The 15,055-nt window shown below is 58.3% G+C and overlaps 1 protein-coding gene across 1 annotated transcript in view; it reads right to left on the bottom strand.

Annotated features, from left to right (window-relative positions):
• Positions 1-2,527: 2,527 nt before the first annotated feature.
• SCN4A (sodium voltage-gated channel alpha subunit 4) overlaps positions 2,528-15,055 on the bottom strand; it is a 29,808-nt gene continuing 17,280 nt past the window's right edge. The window contains exons 14-24 of the mRNA XM_047833624.1: positions 14,295-14,783; positions 12,271-12,403; positions 11,483-11,637; positions 10,779-10,952; positions 10,532-10,654; positions 8,949-9,227; positions 8,627-8,680; positions 8,221-8,358; positions 7,609-7,713; positions 6,690-6,960; positions 2,528-5,923 (exon numbers count right to left, since the gene is read on the bottom strand). Coding sequence (XP_047689580.1) covers positions 4,698-5,923; positions 6,690-6,960; positions 7,609-7,713; positions 8,221-8,358; positions 8,627-8,680; positions 8,949-9,227; positions 10,532-10,654; positions 10,779-10,952; positions 11,483-11,637; positions 12,271-12,403; positions 14,295-14,783 — 3,147 coding nt within the window. The 3' untranslated portion in view covers positions 2,528-4,697. The remainder of the gene's footprint in view (positions 5,924-6,689; positions 6,961-7,608; positions 7,714-8,220; positions 8,359-8,626; positions 8,681-8,948; positions 9,228-10,531; positions 10,655-10,778; positions 10,953-11,482; positions 11,638-12,270; positions 12,404-14,294; positions 14,784-15,055) is intronic.

Below are 15,055 nucleotides of genomic sequence, written 5' to 3' on the forward strand. Positions count from 1 at the left end.
TGGAGGCTGGGGGCAGTTGGCATCTTGCAAACACATCCACACATCCACGTCCCCCTGTGCGCAAGGATGCAGATGTGTCCTTTGGCCTTCATTCCCATTCATGCCGGGCGGGGATCCGTTTTCAGGAGCGGGTGGAAGCCGTGCCCCCCCCTCCACCCGCCCCCTGCGCCTTCGGGGTTATTTGTCACAGTTGGGGCTGTGCTGTTCCCTCTCTGGTGACAACAGCACAGAGTTCTGTCTGGGGCTAGTGACGTCTTTTCTTTCCTGGAACAGGAGGCCTTATAAGCCCACTCCTGCCTCTGTCCCCGGCTTCCCTGGGCTGCAAAAGACCCTAACATCTGGCAGCCCCCACTTCACCTTTCCAGGAAGACAGCATCAAGTCAAGAGATGGGGGCATGCGGAGAGGGGACGAGGGGCTTAGGAGTTTGAGGAGGCAAGAGGTCAGGGACCCCCTCCCCCCCAGCAACGCTGGGAAGCGTGGGAGAGGACACAACCTCAGTTTGGAAGGAGGGGTTCAGAGTTCTGCCCTCCCCTCGGCCCACTCTTCCTGGCTCTGTTCCGCTGGCTGTTTTGTGGAGGAGGCCTGCTGGCTAAGAAGGTTTGATTCCCGGCCCTGCCGTGTACCAGGTAGAAAGCCGCCCCACGTTCCCTGGTGCTTCTCAACAAGGGGTGATCCTGCCCCCTCCCCCCGCCCCCCACGGGAGCATTCGGAAAGGTACTGGGACCGTTTCAGTGGTCGCAGTGACCAATGGGCACCACTGGCCTTCACGGACCAGGGGTGCTGAATTCCCTGCAGCGGGAGGGACAGTGTCTCACAAAGCAGATTTCTTGCTCCACATGCCAACAGCACCCCAGTTAAGCAACACCCATTCTTAACCCTCAGAGCCCAAGTTTCCTCATTCGTGTAAGACAGAAGTAATCGTAATAATCCATTCTTCACTTCGGGGCCGTCATAAGCGTGGAAGGGAATCCAGTATCTGAGCGTTTGGTGAGAAATCTGGGAGCACAGTTTACCCTCAGGAAGGTGGGGAGTAGCACTGATAACTGGCTCTCCAAACTGGATGATTTTGAAATGTTAGCTTATGTTTTTCATCCAGTATTTTGCCTCTTTTCCTCCACTATTCAAGGCTCAGGGGAAGGGTGGGTCAGGGCACTGCGCGAGATCTCCTGTCCTTGGAGCCGGACAGAGCCCCACGGTTTGCAGAAACTTACAGTGAGAAGGAGCCCCACCCCCACCTCACGGAGGGAGGTCAGCACCCTGGTGGGGGGCTCAGGACCCTGCAGGGATGCTGAGCCCCTCTCCCCACGCAAAGAGAACAGCAAGGTGGGAAGGGGCCTCAGGAAGACGGCTGAGGGATGTCAGGGTGGCCTGTGATGCCACGTAACCTCAGGACCCAGGAAAAGGGGGTGCAGGAATCTTGTAAAGGAGTGTTTACTAGTTTGAACACATACAGCCCTGGGAATCAGAAATCAAGTTGTAGAAAACAAAATTATATATGAAATTATATTTCACCCACCAGGACTGTGGACTCACCTCACTACATCATATATTACTCATTGTCACAGGTCCATAGGGACCCTGGGCTCTCTGAGGTCAGGGTTCAGAGGCAGGGTCTTTAGGGGGGTAGTATCTCTGAGGAGAGGGAGGGGTCACACCATGTGTCCCTCAGGCACCTCTGGGCCTTTGGCGGGGGTGGGGGGTGGCGCACAGAGAAGTGAAGGGTCCAGAGAGGAGGGACTCGGGCCACTGGGTCCCAATACCATTTCCTGGGCACCATCACGGGTGGGGAGAGGGAGCGTGGTGCTGTTAGGGGTGGAGGGCCACGCCCCTTGACCTTACCTGGCCTCTTGGACTCCAGCTAAGAGGTTGGAATTGTAACCTTAAAAATAAAACTGCCAGGTATTTTACCAGCAAAAGACAGGTTGATTCCGGAATGGCAGAAAATTGCAATGCCAAACAAGCAAGGAAGGCAAAACCGCGGGCATGTCCACAAAGGAGAGGGCGCGCTCCTTTACAGAGGAAAGGGGGACCTTGGGAAGGCTGTTGTAAACAAAAGTCCATTGGTGTGAAGTGGGAGCTGGAAGTATGGTGGCTTCTCATTGGCCGAGCTGTGACTGTCTCTCATTGGCTGGGCTGTTGCCAGGGCAGGAGGAAAGCTTTTCTTCTCAGCTTCAGGGATAGTAAATTGGTGTCCACCTGCAAGGTCATCTCTGTTGGGTCTACACTGATGATGAGTGGTGGAGCCTGAGCGCTTCCTCTGTTGAACCTCACGACTCCATTTTAGTGAGGTTCCCCTTTCTTAATTTTCAGAGTCCAAGCCTCCTTTTGGAGGGGGGCAAGAAAGAGCTGGACTGGGCCAGAGGGGGAATTGGGGCCCTCTCCCCACCCTGAGGCTCCCCGAGCCTTCCTCATTTGGCTTCAATCCCCACCAGCCCTTCTTGTCCTTGCAGCCCTCAGACCCCGTCAGTGTCCACATGCGGAGGTGCGGAAGGAAGAAGCTCGCACGTGAGAGGCACCAGGGGGAGGTTTATTATAAGAACTGTACAAAGGAGCCTGCCTGCCAGCCTGGCTTGGGCCTGTTCCCACCCAGAGTGGGAATGGATGTGGACGTGGGGGGGAGGGGGCCACGGGCAGGGGAGGCTCTGCAATCTGGATGCAGTCCAATGGCAAGTATCCCGTCCAACGGATGCTGAGGCTCTTGGGGCCACCCTAGTTTGGGGCCTGAGGAGGGAAGGGGCATGGGCAGGGTGCTGGTCAGGGAGGAGGCTGCCCTCTGTAGGATGCACCTTCTGCAGGAAGAGACAGAACTTGTGCAGGAAGATGGAAGGAGTGGGGCCTCCTTCCACAGAGGACACAGGCAAGAGACAGGGAGCAGGGCTGGGACAAATGGGTGTGATAAAGAGACTAGGAGGAAGGGAGAGCGGGTGGCAAGGAGGCCCGCGAGCAGGGCAGACAGAAAGGAAGGCTCCAGCCACGGGAACGCACGAGCGTGTATGCGTGCGCGCGCGCGCACGCGCGCACACACACACACACACACATATTGTTTTGGAGGTTTTGCTGCTTCCTGAGTTTTAATCAAACTGTTCACAAGAAACAAGAAGAAAGAGAAGAGGAACTTAAGGTCAACAGGGACTCAACGTGCAAACCTGCCCACACACGTTCACACTTATCCACATATAGCACAGGCACACCACACCAACAGGCCTGCACAGGAGACAGACAGACACACACACACACACACACACACACACACACCAGTCAGACTACAGGGGCACACTGACATGGTACACACTTGCAGAGACAGGACGTAGCACTTCACGTACTTGAACGCACACACACAGCTGTACACGTAGGTGTGAGGCAGACACAAGGCACACACACAAGTGAATAAATCCAGTGACACCTGTGCAGGTGTCTCCCTGCCTCCTCTGAGCTCCGGGAGCCAGCAGAGGCCTGGCTGGTTCTGCCATGCCCGGATCAGTGGTGCCAACAAAAATGGAAGTTGGAAGGTTGGGCCTCAGCCAGGAGAGCTGTGCGTGTCCCAGTGTTGAAATCTCTAACACGGGAGCAACGACAACACTCTTAGGATCACTTTGAGGATGGGGAAGAAGAGGATGAGGAGGAAGGAAAAGAGAGATGTGGTGGGGGATGAGGGCATCTCAGGGCTTGGTGAGGCCACAAAGAGCCCTGTGGCACTAATGGAGGAGTGAAGAAGGGAGGGAGGGAACAGAAATCTACCTCCGGAGCTCCAGGGTCCCTGCCCCGCCCCAGGTCTGGGTGTTCAGGCCAAGAAAGCCTCCAGTGCAGTGATGCAGCCGACAACACCCAACCTATCCCAGCCATCCATGCTTCCTAGAAAAAGACAATTCTCAAGTGGAACCCTCCGTCCGCTCTTCCCCTAGGGGCCAGCCAGGGGAGCCAGGGGCCTGCACAATGGACAAAGCAGGAAATGGTTTCAGGGGCCACAACCCCAGCCAGATGCATTAGGATCCAGGGGCCAATCAGACTTGGGGAGACATTTCTGGACCAGCAACGTTTCCCTTCTCCAGGGAATCCATGAGCTGGCAGGATGAAGCTATGTCCCAGCTGGGGGGCGGGCTGGTAGGCCCCTGGGGTCAGGTGTCCACTCTCACTGAGGTTAAGACATCTTTATCCAGGGAGTGCCTGGCTGGCTCAGTCAGTGGAGCCTGCGACTCTTGATCTCGGAGTTGTGAGTTCGAGCCCCACGTGAGGTGTGGAGATTACTTAAAAATAAAATCTTTAAAATATATCTTTATCCAGGAGGGGTCTGGGGGGGAGGGGCTGAGCCACTTCCTGAGGAGAGGCCTATAGCCCTTAAGACTCTGGTGGCAGGAGGGCAGCTAACCCATCCATCGTAGGCTGGCTCCTCCCCAACGTGGGGGGCAGAGATTCTGGTGTTCTGACCTCCCCCCAAGAGGAGAGGCAGCAGGGCCCATGAGGAGGTGAGGACAACTTGAAATGAGAAATCATGGAAGCTGGAGCCTCAGGCCCAGTGTGGAGCCTCTGAGTGCAATTCCCATTTTCCATGGCCTGGGTGTCAGCCCCAGCATGACCAAATCCTGTCCCCAACAGACAGCCGATCAGTCGCAGACTCAAAGCCCTGCTCCCTCAGTGAGCAGGCACCATGAGGGAGCTTTGGGGCTGTGCCAGGCTCAGCTGGCCACCTCGTTACTGCCTAGACGAGAGATTCCTTGACCCCCGGGCGCACTGTCTGCCCTGGGGATGGGGAAGGAGGGAGGGCAGCGTCTGAGGGGCTGATGGGTGTGAGTCCTATGGAAGGTCCAGAGTCCCCTGTTGAGCCCTTTTCCTCACCTGTGCTCTGCACACTGCTGTTCCCATTCTCGTGGCCATACATCTTGCTCATGGTGTTGGCGATCAGGCCCTCCTTCTCAGGACCCCCATCCCCACTGCCGTCCTGGCTGTGGCGGTACATGTAGGATGCCTGCTTCACAGTGCGCTGGAGCAGGTGCCGGCGGTAGGCCCTCTGGATCTTGATGGCACACACCTCCTCATGCTTCCTCTTGAGGGTGGTGGTGATGGGCTCATAGGAGACTTTGGAGGGGTTGGCTGCCATGAACTTCTCCTCCATGGTCTCCTTGAGGGCGTCCATTTCCCCAGAGTCACCTAGGACTTCCTTGGTGAGGGCAAAGAGGATGTCCAGGCAGTGGATCTTGTCCCCTGGCACCATGGGCAGGTCCAGCGTGATGAGCTTGATCTTGTTGGGCTTGGCAATTCTCAGTGGCTCCTGCAGGGTGTCCACAAAGTCAGAGAGGCGGCTGTAGGCAATGAACTGCGTGGCATCAGGGTCAAACTTCTCCCACGTTTCGTAGAACATCTCAAAGTCGTCCTCGCCAAGGGGCTCGCTGCTCTCCTCAGTGGCCACATTGAAGTTCTCCAGGATGATGGCAATGTACATGTTGACCACGATGAGGAAGGAGATGATGATGTAGCTGCAGAAGAAGCAGATGCCGATGGAGGGGTTGCCACAGTCGCCCCTGACACTGGTGCCTGGGTTTTCGAGTGTAGGGTCACAGTCAGGGGGCCCGCTGTTGAGGATGGGGTTGAGGAGCCCATCCCAGCCAGCCGACGTGGTGATCTCGAAGAGGCAGATGATGCTGTTGCCAAAGGTCTCAAAGTTGAACATGTCATCGATGCCCGACTCCTTCTTGACATAGGCAAAGTTGGACATGCCGAAGATGGAGTAGATAAACATGACCAGGAAGAGGAGGAGGCCGATGTTGAAGAGGGCAGGCAGGGACATCATGAGGGCAAAGAGCAGAGTCCGGATGCCCTTGGCCCCGCGGATCAGCCGCAGGACACGCCCGATCCGCGCCAGGCGGATCACTCGGAACAGTGTGGGTGACACGAAGTATTTCTGGATCAGATCGGAGAGCGCGAGTCCTGCAGGGAGGAAGTGGTGAGGACCACTGCCCTTGGGTAGGAGGCTGGGTCAGGGAGTGGGGGGCATGCAGGGCTCAAGGGGGCCTAGCCTGGTGTGCTCTTCCCCAGAAGGGAGAGGTAGAAGCATGGCCCGAATGGCCTGACCCATTAGGCCGGGCTCTTCCAGGGCCCTGGGGCCAGGGGCTACATCTCTGCCCTGACACAGCTAGATGGGGGTGGGATATGCCCAAGGTGATGGGGTGAGGGTACGGCTGACTCCCAAGGCTATTTGCAGATGCCACAGATGAGACAGAGAGGGAGGACAGCTCTGTGTGTGACTCTGGGCATGACATTTAACTTGTTTGTGACTCAGTTTCCTCATCTGTAAAGCAGACGCGGCAACAGTACCTGCCTCCCAGGATAGCACAGTGTCAGGTGTGTAATAAGTGATCAATAAATGGTAGCTAGTTGCTATCATAATTACACACACGTCTGCGCACTTCCCCTGTGTGTATGGATACCGGCACGATCTTATGTCTTCCGCTTAGCACATGGGCACCTGAGTGTGCATCTACCGGTCAGGTAAATGTTTCTAGCTGTGCATTCATGTGTGTGCAGGTGACGGACTGCCCGTGAGCCCACCCTGGGTGCCTTTGTGAATGCCAGGTGCATGGACACACGTGTGGGTGTAAGTGTGCGTGTGAGCTTTCCAGGTGCACGAGCAGGTGCACGAGAACGGGAGCACCCGGTCCTCCTGGATGACTCAGCCCGGCCTGGCCCCGCTCACCCACAATGGACAGGATGACAACCACAAAGTCGAAGATGTTCCAGCCGACGGTGAAATAGTACTGGCGCAGGGCGAGCATCTTGAGCACACACTCCCCGGTGAAGATGATGATGAAGACCATGTTGATGTTGTACAGGATGTCCACTTTGAGCTGGCTCTGGTCGTCTGTCTCCACCATCATGGTGACCATGTTGAGGCAGATGAGGATCATGATCGTGATGTCGAACACCTGCTTAGTCACGCAGTCATACACCATGCCCTGGATCTTGTTCTGCAGCATGGGTAGGAGTGCAGGGGTGCACGTGGGTGGATGTGGGGGGGCAGTGGTAAGGACCCACACAGGATGTGGACAGGAGGGAGACACAAGATGACACAACAGCATGACAGAGAGACAGAGAGAGAGAGAGAGAGAGAGAGAGAGAGAGAAGAGGTGTGTCAGGGCTTGTGGCAGAGTCGGCCAGGGCAGTGGGGGGCTGGGATCCCTCAGAACAGATCATCCTGTGGGGTCTGTGGGTATCTTCCTCACTCTAGGACCGTTCCTCCCATAAAGTTCCCCCAGCAACCTCTCATCCTTCTCCCAAAGTCACTGCTCACTCAGGAGGGTCCTCTTCCTCCCACTTCTAGGGGCCCTTGCCCCTGAGGCCACCAGCTGGAGGGGTGGGCGGACACTGGGGGGCTGTGCAGGGCCAAGTGAGGGGTAAAGCAGTGACTGGGGTTTATCAGGCAGCTGCCGCTCCCACATGCGGTGCCTCTGTGCAGTTATAAAGAGGCCCCATTCCTCCTGGCTGGTGACCCCAGCTTCCCTGCAGGTGGACCCGGCCTCACACCAGCGACACAGCCTGGTGGGCAGAGTGCAGCCTGCATTTTGCCCTCATTGGTTCATAGAGGCTGCCAGAGGAGGGGCTCAGAGGGCTGGTACCTGGGGCCGGGGAATTGGCTTCTGAGGCTTCTTGGAGCCAAGCTTCTTCATGGCATTATAGTATTTCTTCTGTTCCTCCGTCATGAAGATGTCTTTCCCTCCAAAGTATAATGAGATGGGGCCTGTAAGGTTGGAGGTCCCTCTTCTCTGCCTCCAGGACCTCCCTACCTCAGGCACCACCCTTAAAGCAACCCCCACACCAGGAGGGGGACCTGGAGGGGCCAGAGATGGGGGCTGAGGGAAGAAGTGAAGGGGGACTGAGGGGTCTGGAGAAGGGAGGGAGGGAGGGGAGTGAGGTGACAGACAGAGGGGTGAGGATCAGCGCTGCCCCATAGCTTGTTTTGGGACAGATGCTCTCCATCAGTATCGTGTTGGGTCCTCTGAATGGCCTAGCCAGGCAGGTAGCATCAACCTCATTTTTAAATAAGGTTCTTAGAGGTCAAATCACTTGTTCAAAGTCGCTGGGTAGGACGTGAACCCAGGCTTGCTGCCCCAATCACGCGGCCAGCCACAGCACAGCAGGTGCTGAGGTGGCATGAGTGAATATATGAAGGGACGGGTGAGCAGAGGGAGGGAGGACAGAGCCCCGGGATGGCCGGGCTGGATACTCATCTTCTTCTTCTGCTGGTTGAAGTTGTCGATGATGACGCCAATAAAGAGGTTGAGGGTGAAGAAGGACCCGAAGATGATGAAGATGACAAAATAGAGGTACATGTAGATGTTCACCTCATACTGTGGCTGTTCCTCCTTCTGCAGAGTCCACAGGACAGGACGGGATGGAATGGGGAGATCTGGGGGGACATGCTGGCTGCCCCTTGCTTCCCATCTCACTGTGGGCAGGAAGGGCCTGGGGCCCAGGGGTGGACCCTTCCACCCATCCCCCCAGGCTGCTGAGTTTGCGGCCTCCTGAGGAGGCGGCACGGGGGTGGGGATGGGCAGAATGTGCCGTTGTGTGTGTCTGGTCTGAGTCCTCTTCCCTGGCTGGCCCACCAGCCGTATCTCAGGGAGCCCCACTCACCTCCCGGGAGTCCACAGCTGCATACATGATGTCCATCCAGCCCTTGAAGGTGGCCTGTGAGAGTGTGGTTGGGCGTGAGGGGAGGGGCTGCTTCCTGTTTCCACCATCCATAAGTCTCCCTCCTCACCCGTCTGGTCCTCCCCAGAGCCCCAAGGGGCAGGCATCAAATAGAGACCAGAGTGGTCTAGATAGTACGTCAGGGTCCCATAGCACCAGAAGCAGGGTGGGCGGCCTCCTAACAAGGAGCAGTGGGCTTAGGGACAATGACAGTCTAGGAGCACCTCCATGCCAGTTTCGTGCAAGGGCAGCAGGTTACACTCACCACCTGCAGGAGGGAGAGGTAGCCTAGACCCACATTGTCATAGTTGACCTTGACGTTGAGCCAGCGGACCTGGCCCGTGTGCATCAGGCTTTCACACTCAGACTTGTTGTTGACCTCAGAGATGTCAAACCTCTCAGAGGTGGTGGTATTGATGCAGTAGTAGAACTTGCCGGCAAACAGGTTGACGCCCATGATGCTGAAGATGAGCCAGAAGATGAGGCAGACAAGCAGCACGTTCATGATGGAGGGGATGGCTCCCAAGAGGGCATTCACCACCACCTGGGGGGCCGGGGGAAGGGGTCATTGCCAGGTCTTTACCCAGTCCCCTTTAGGACAGGGCCCTCCACCTACACTAACAAGGGGACCAGACAGGGCTGGGCATTGTTATTCAGGGACAGCTTCCTGGAGGAGGGTTGATCTGAGCCAGGCCAGGGGGAGAAGTCTGCTGGGCTGTATGTTGGGGGTGGGGGTGGGTGATGGGGAACTGAAGAGTAGGGTTGGGGGTGCTGCTGGCCTAGTGGTTGAAGAGGGCTCTCTGCTTGGCTGGAGCCATCAGCCCAGAGTCAGGGCACTAGGCTTCTCTGGAAGCAGCCTGGCCACGGGTCACTAGGCAGGAGACAAACACTCCTTCCTCAGCCCCCATAGGAAACTCAGCCCCCGTGACCCGGCCCCCTGCTCATCTGCTCAAAGCATTAGAGACACAGACACAGAAAAGAAGCCACTGGGGTCTTCAAAGCAGAAGGAACCTGAGACTGGAGCCCTGTGGCCAGGGCTGGCCACACAGGCCAACCTCACTGTGTCAGGCCGGGCTAAATCTGAGACCTGTCCTTTTTCAAGGAGAGGCTCTTTAGGACCTCCAGATAGAGTAGGTGGCACAAACCTGGTGATGCCTGGGGTAGCTCTATTCTTGGCTGCATGGCCATGGGCAGGCCATTTCCCCTCGGTGGGAAAGGGCCCCTGGTTTTGGTGGGGTGGGGGTGGGGGGCTGGGGAGGTGTCCAGCATTGGCCAGCCCCTTGCATGAACAGGAGGGAGTCACTCGGGCTGAGTGCACTGCTGGCCTACAACCAGCTGCTTCACAGAAGTTTGTCCCTCTGAGTGGGTTTTATTCCCAACAGACCTCTCTTGGCTGGGGAAATCCCATTTGTCTTGGCCAAACCCTGTATTTACTGTCACTTCTATTCTCAAGGGCCTGAGGGAAGGACGGGCAGGCACAAGTACCTGCTGGCTCATCCAGGTCTCAGAGCCCTGGCAGGCCCCAGTCTGAGGCTGGGAGGGACACCTGTCCACCCCAGACCTGCTTTCCTTCTTCTTCTCTCAGGCCTCGGTGCCCTCATGGCCCCTCCTGGGAGGTGATGCAGTCTCTGCTGCCTCCCAGTGATGGCAGAGATAAGCTACGGAGGGGCACTTGGGTGGTGTGCGATGTCTGGGGGCCCTCAAGTCTGGCCTTCAGCAGAGCCCAGAGCCCAAGGCCTCTCCTTCCCCAGTGGTGGCTGGAGTATAGACCTGCGCCCCCTTCACCTTGCCCTGCACTGGCTGCTCCCCCGATCCCTAGCCCTACTCAGAGTCCCCCTCAGTACCCACCCTCATGCCCTCAAATCGGGACAGTGCCCTCAGGGGACGCAGGGCTCGCAGCGTCCTCAGGGATTTGATGGGTCCCAGCTCCGAGTAGCCCAACCAGTTGGCCACCAGGCTGATGATGGAGACCTGCAAAGGGAGGGTGGGGTGATCAGGAGGTGCAGGGCCTTAGAGTCAGGGCTCCCTAAGGTCCTTGGCCACAGGAATGCTTCTGGATCTGGCCACGGGGCTGGGGGGTGGGGGGCACACTCACATCCACAATGAGGAAGTCAAGCCAGCACCAGGCATTGGTGAAGTACACCTTGAAGCCGTAGGCCACCCACTTGAGCAGCATTTCCAGGATGAAGATGTAGGTGAAAACCTTGTCGGCATACTCCAAGATGGTGCGGATGGTCCGCCGCTGCTCGATGTAAATGTCCTCGAAGGCCTGGGGGCACCAGCACAGCCAGGGGTGGCCGGGGCAGGAGGCTGGGGCAACAGCCACGCCCCCCCCAAATCTGCCCTATGCTGCTGCCTCCCAGCAGCACTAGGGGCCAGGCCAGGGGCAGGCTGCTGGCTTCTCGCAGACTCCCCGGGCCCACCGTGGGGGCAAGTGAGCTCTCCCACGGGGAGGAGCCCTTCAGCTCCCCTTCCCCAGGGGCAACACTCAGTCATCTGCTCGGAGGGACTTCACAGTGCCACATCTTTAACCCTGGCCCCCTCCCCCAACCTCAACATTCCCAGGGTCTTCCCGCCTCTGCGCTGGTTGGCACCTGTTGCTGGGGGTGCACCGGAGCTGGACCCCATCTGTCACTATAAGAAAATTCACACATTCTACCTCATATCCTGCAACCACAGGTAGGTCATTTTAGGATTGTCTGGGTCCCAGACTGCCCAGGTCTCGTCCCTCCCACGGTGTGGAAAGGAGGGAGCCCTGGGAGGTCCTCTGCCCATGCCCGTCCCCAGGGCCGTGCCTACCAAGGCCCCGCTGCTGAGCAGGATCATGAAGACAATGAAGGTCTCGAACCAGTTATGCTCGACGATCTTGAAGCAGGCCCTGCGGAGGGTCCACCACATCTTCCCGCGGCCCTGGGAGATGTCCACGTAGAGGAAAGGGCAGCGTTGCACACAGGCTGGGGGAGGGAAGGGGGCAAGGGCGCCATGTCACAGGACTGGGGGCGGCCTCTGGACGCACAATCAGTGTGTTCCCACCACCTTCCCAGGTGCAGCCGTCCTCATCTTCTCCTCCTCTCCCAAGCAGCCTTAGGCTGCCCAGCCCAGGCCCAGTGTTTCTGCAGGGCTATCTCCTGAAGGGCTGGGCAGGCTTCTCCCCAGATGAGGCCAAGGAGGAGACCGGTCTTAAAGCAGCCATTCCCAGGCACTTGCTTTGGGCTGGGTCACACTCAGAGCCCTGTGGAGATTCTGCAAGGCAGTCCTCAGGGGCTGCGTGTACTTGAGGTTCAGGGGATCAGGGGCTGGGAGGCATCCCAGGCTCTGACACCCCTCCTTGGGGTTGTATTCCCTCTGGGGTGTGTCAGAACAGGCGGCATCAGGTGTGGGGGGGAAAAGGCTCTGCATGGTTTCCGTGATGCACAGGATCCTGAGATGTCCTCAAGGGCACAATTGGCTGTGGCCGGGCCGGGGCTGTTGTCCACCACCACCCCCCTGCCCCAGGCCCCTGGCATGGCCTGTCCCTTCCAGGGGCTGCCGGGCTGGGGGAGGCACCAGGTGAGGTGGGGGGTACATGCACACAGGCTTGTCCTCACCCTCTGTGAAGCACTCCTCAGGCTGTTCCCCTTCGGGGTTCTCTTCAGCCTGCTCCTCGGGGTCTTCCTCGGGGGGCTTATAGTCGGCGGTGCTGCAGACGGAGGAGTTCCCATCGAGGGGCTGCGGTGGCTGCTGCAGGGGCCACAGGGTCACATGACCCCTGGGTCCTCCCACCAGGTGCGCGGAGGAGGTCAGGATGGGAGACCAGGAGGCAGAGGAGAAAGAGGGGGTGGAGCAGACCTACTCATTCATTCATCATTCTTTCATTCATTCATTCACTCAACCCTGGATTATAGAGCCAGCACTGCGGCCCTTGCAGAAGAACCACAGTGACCATGGCACTTAGATGTGGATCAGGGCAGGGCTGAGGCCTGGGAAGGGATGGTGAGGGCACAAGGAGGCAGGGGAGGGCCTCAGGTAAGGGAGGAGGCTGGAGACAAGCAGGCTGGGGGGTGGCTGAGCCAGGCTGGGGGTCCTAGGAGGCACAGGGTGTGATAGTAGAGGAATGAGAGGCCTGAAGGGACTTTTGAGGGAGCAAGAAAGGGGCCGGGATGGCACTGGGGCTGCCACAGCCTGCAGGCGTGAAGGTCTAAGCCTTCCCATTCCCAGGGTCTGTTGGGCTGAGGAATCCAGAAAGAAAGGAAAACTCTCCTCAGCTGAAGCTCTAGCCTGGGGCCAAAGGAACCTGGGGGTGGGAGTGGGGGGTGGGGAGGCTGGTGCTTTGGCCTGGCCGGGGCTCTGCCACATCCTGCTGGCACTGTCCCAGGCCAGGCTCCTAGCCCTAGGCTCCCTCATCAAGGGGACCCCTTCATGGCTGGAGGTGAGGCCCCTGAAGGCCCCTGCAGGCAGCTTGGGGGGCAGTTCTGGATCCAGAATGGTGACCAGAAAATTACAGAGGTCCTTGTGCCCAGTTGACAGAAAGAGAAACTGAGGCAGACATTAGTTCACGCCCTGAGTCATTTGTCCTGCCTGTGTGTCCCAGCTGCCACAATCCCCCTTGGAGCCATGCTTGCCCCTCTCAGAGTCCCCAGAGCCTTGGCCCTCCAAGCTCTCCAGCACTCCCCCACCCCCGCTCCTCATACCGAGGTTGGTGCCACATTTCCCTGGGTATTTATAGCTTGGCAGGCATACGGCCCCCTGGTAAGTCAGCATGCCACATATTTAGGGGGAATAAGGAGTCAAGAGCTTTTAGGGCAAAGTTCTTTCAGGCTCCAGTACCCAGCCAGGCCCAAGGCCGATAGGGTGGGGGTGGGCAGGGGGCTCTGCCCTAGCTGATCTGCTAGCCCTTCCCCTGCCAGGCGAGGGGAAGCCTGGGGGCTCAGAACCAGCTCCCCGGTGAGGTCCAGGCAAGGCCCTAGCCTCAGCCTGAGCTTCTGGGGCATGACTACCAGTCCCTCTGTCACCCCTGCAGGGGAGGGGCAGGAGGAAGGGGCATCTCCTGGGTGGGTGGGTCAAGGCTCCTGCTGAGGCTGTGCCCAGCCCTCTGCTCTCCTTATACCCAACCTGATTGGCCCCCAACCCCCTCCACCCCTCAGATCCCAGACCCAGCACTTTGGCCCACACTGGGAGATTGGGACTAGCCCCAGTGGGGACTAAACAGAAACACATGATAATGGCAAGGACTTCAAGCCCAGAGGGGGATTGAGAGAGGCCTCTGGGATCCCAATCCTGGAGCTAAGGTGTCACAGGTAAGAACATCCTGTCCAAGAGCACCACCTGCTGGTGAGATGGGGCCCAGGTGGCGTTGCGGAGCGAAGGGACACTAGGGAAGGACAGTCAGGGCCCATCAGAATCACCGTGTTGCCAGCAGTAACAGCAGTCACCAGGCACAGAGAGCGTGCCATGTGCTTCATACACAGCATCTCACCAAATGCTCGCCGAGGTAGGTGCCATTACCCTCATTTTACAGAGGGAGAAAGTGAGGCTCAGAGAAGAGTTGGGACTTGTCCAAGGTCACACAAAGTTCGAAGCCATATCTATCTCACCCCTGACCCCGTCAAGCCAGGCCCCGTGATGGGCTTACCTTGCCATCCTCAGGCTCTGAGAAAGTGTCAGTGTCCTCCTCCGTGGGCATCTCCAGGTCGGACTCCTCGGAGGCGATGGGCACGTGAATGGTCAGGTAGGGGTTGTTGATGAAGTTGAGGTGATCCAGCTCAATGCTGGGGGGAGAGCCGTCCACCAGGCCCACGTGGCTCAGGATGTGATTGTCCTTCTTCAGGTCCTTGTCATCCTCCTCGGGCGGCGGCTCCTTCTTCTCATCCTCCGAGGCACTCTCCCCAGCCTCCTCTGCCGCCCCGGCCTCCTCGGGCCCCCCGAGGCTGAGCATGATTTCCTTGGGGCTCAGGATCTTGCCGCGCAGCAGCCCCAGGAGAAAGGCTTTGGCAAAGCCGATGCCCCACTTGATGCGCCCAATGGCGATCTGCAGGTTGTTCATCTCGCCGTCCTCATCTGAGGCTGCCAGGCTGTCGGCGCTGAAGGAGCTCAGCAGCAGCGCCAAGAAGAGGTTCAGGACCTGGGGGGCAGCGGTTGGAGGAAGCTCAGCTCAACCCCTGGGCCCGTGAGGGTGCCGCCTTCGGCCAGCCTGAGGGGCCTCGGGCCTCCAGATCAGAACGGCCACATGCTAGGCGTTTAAAAGAGTATTACCTAATGGGATTCTCACAGCTGCTTGGGGAAGTGAGGAGTGTTACTATCGCCCCGCTTTGTAGATAAGGGAACTGAGGCTTAGGCGCACGATAGGATTCCGTAAGACCATGGCAGAGGCAGGATTTGGGGAGGCCCACTGGG

Source organism: Prionailurus viverrinus, chromosome E1 (genome assembly GCF_022837055.1).
Source record: "Prionailurus viverrinus isolate Anna chromosome E1, UM_Priviv_1.0, whole genome shotgun sequence".
NCBI classification, from domain to species: domain Eukaryota; kingdom Metazoa; phylum Chordata; class Mammalia; order Carnivora; family Felidae; genus Prionailurus; species Prionailurus viverrinus.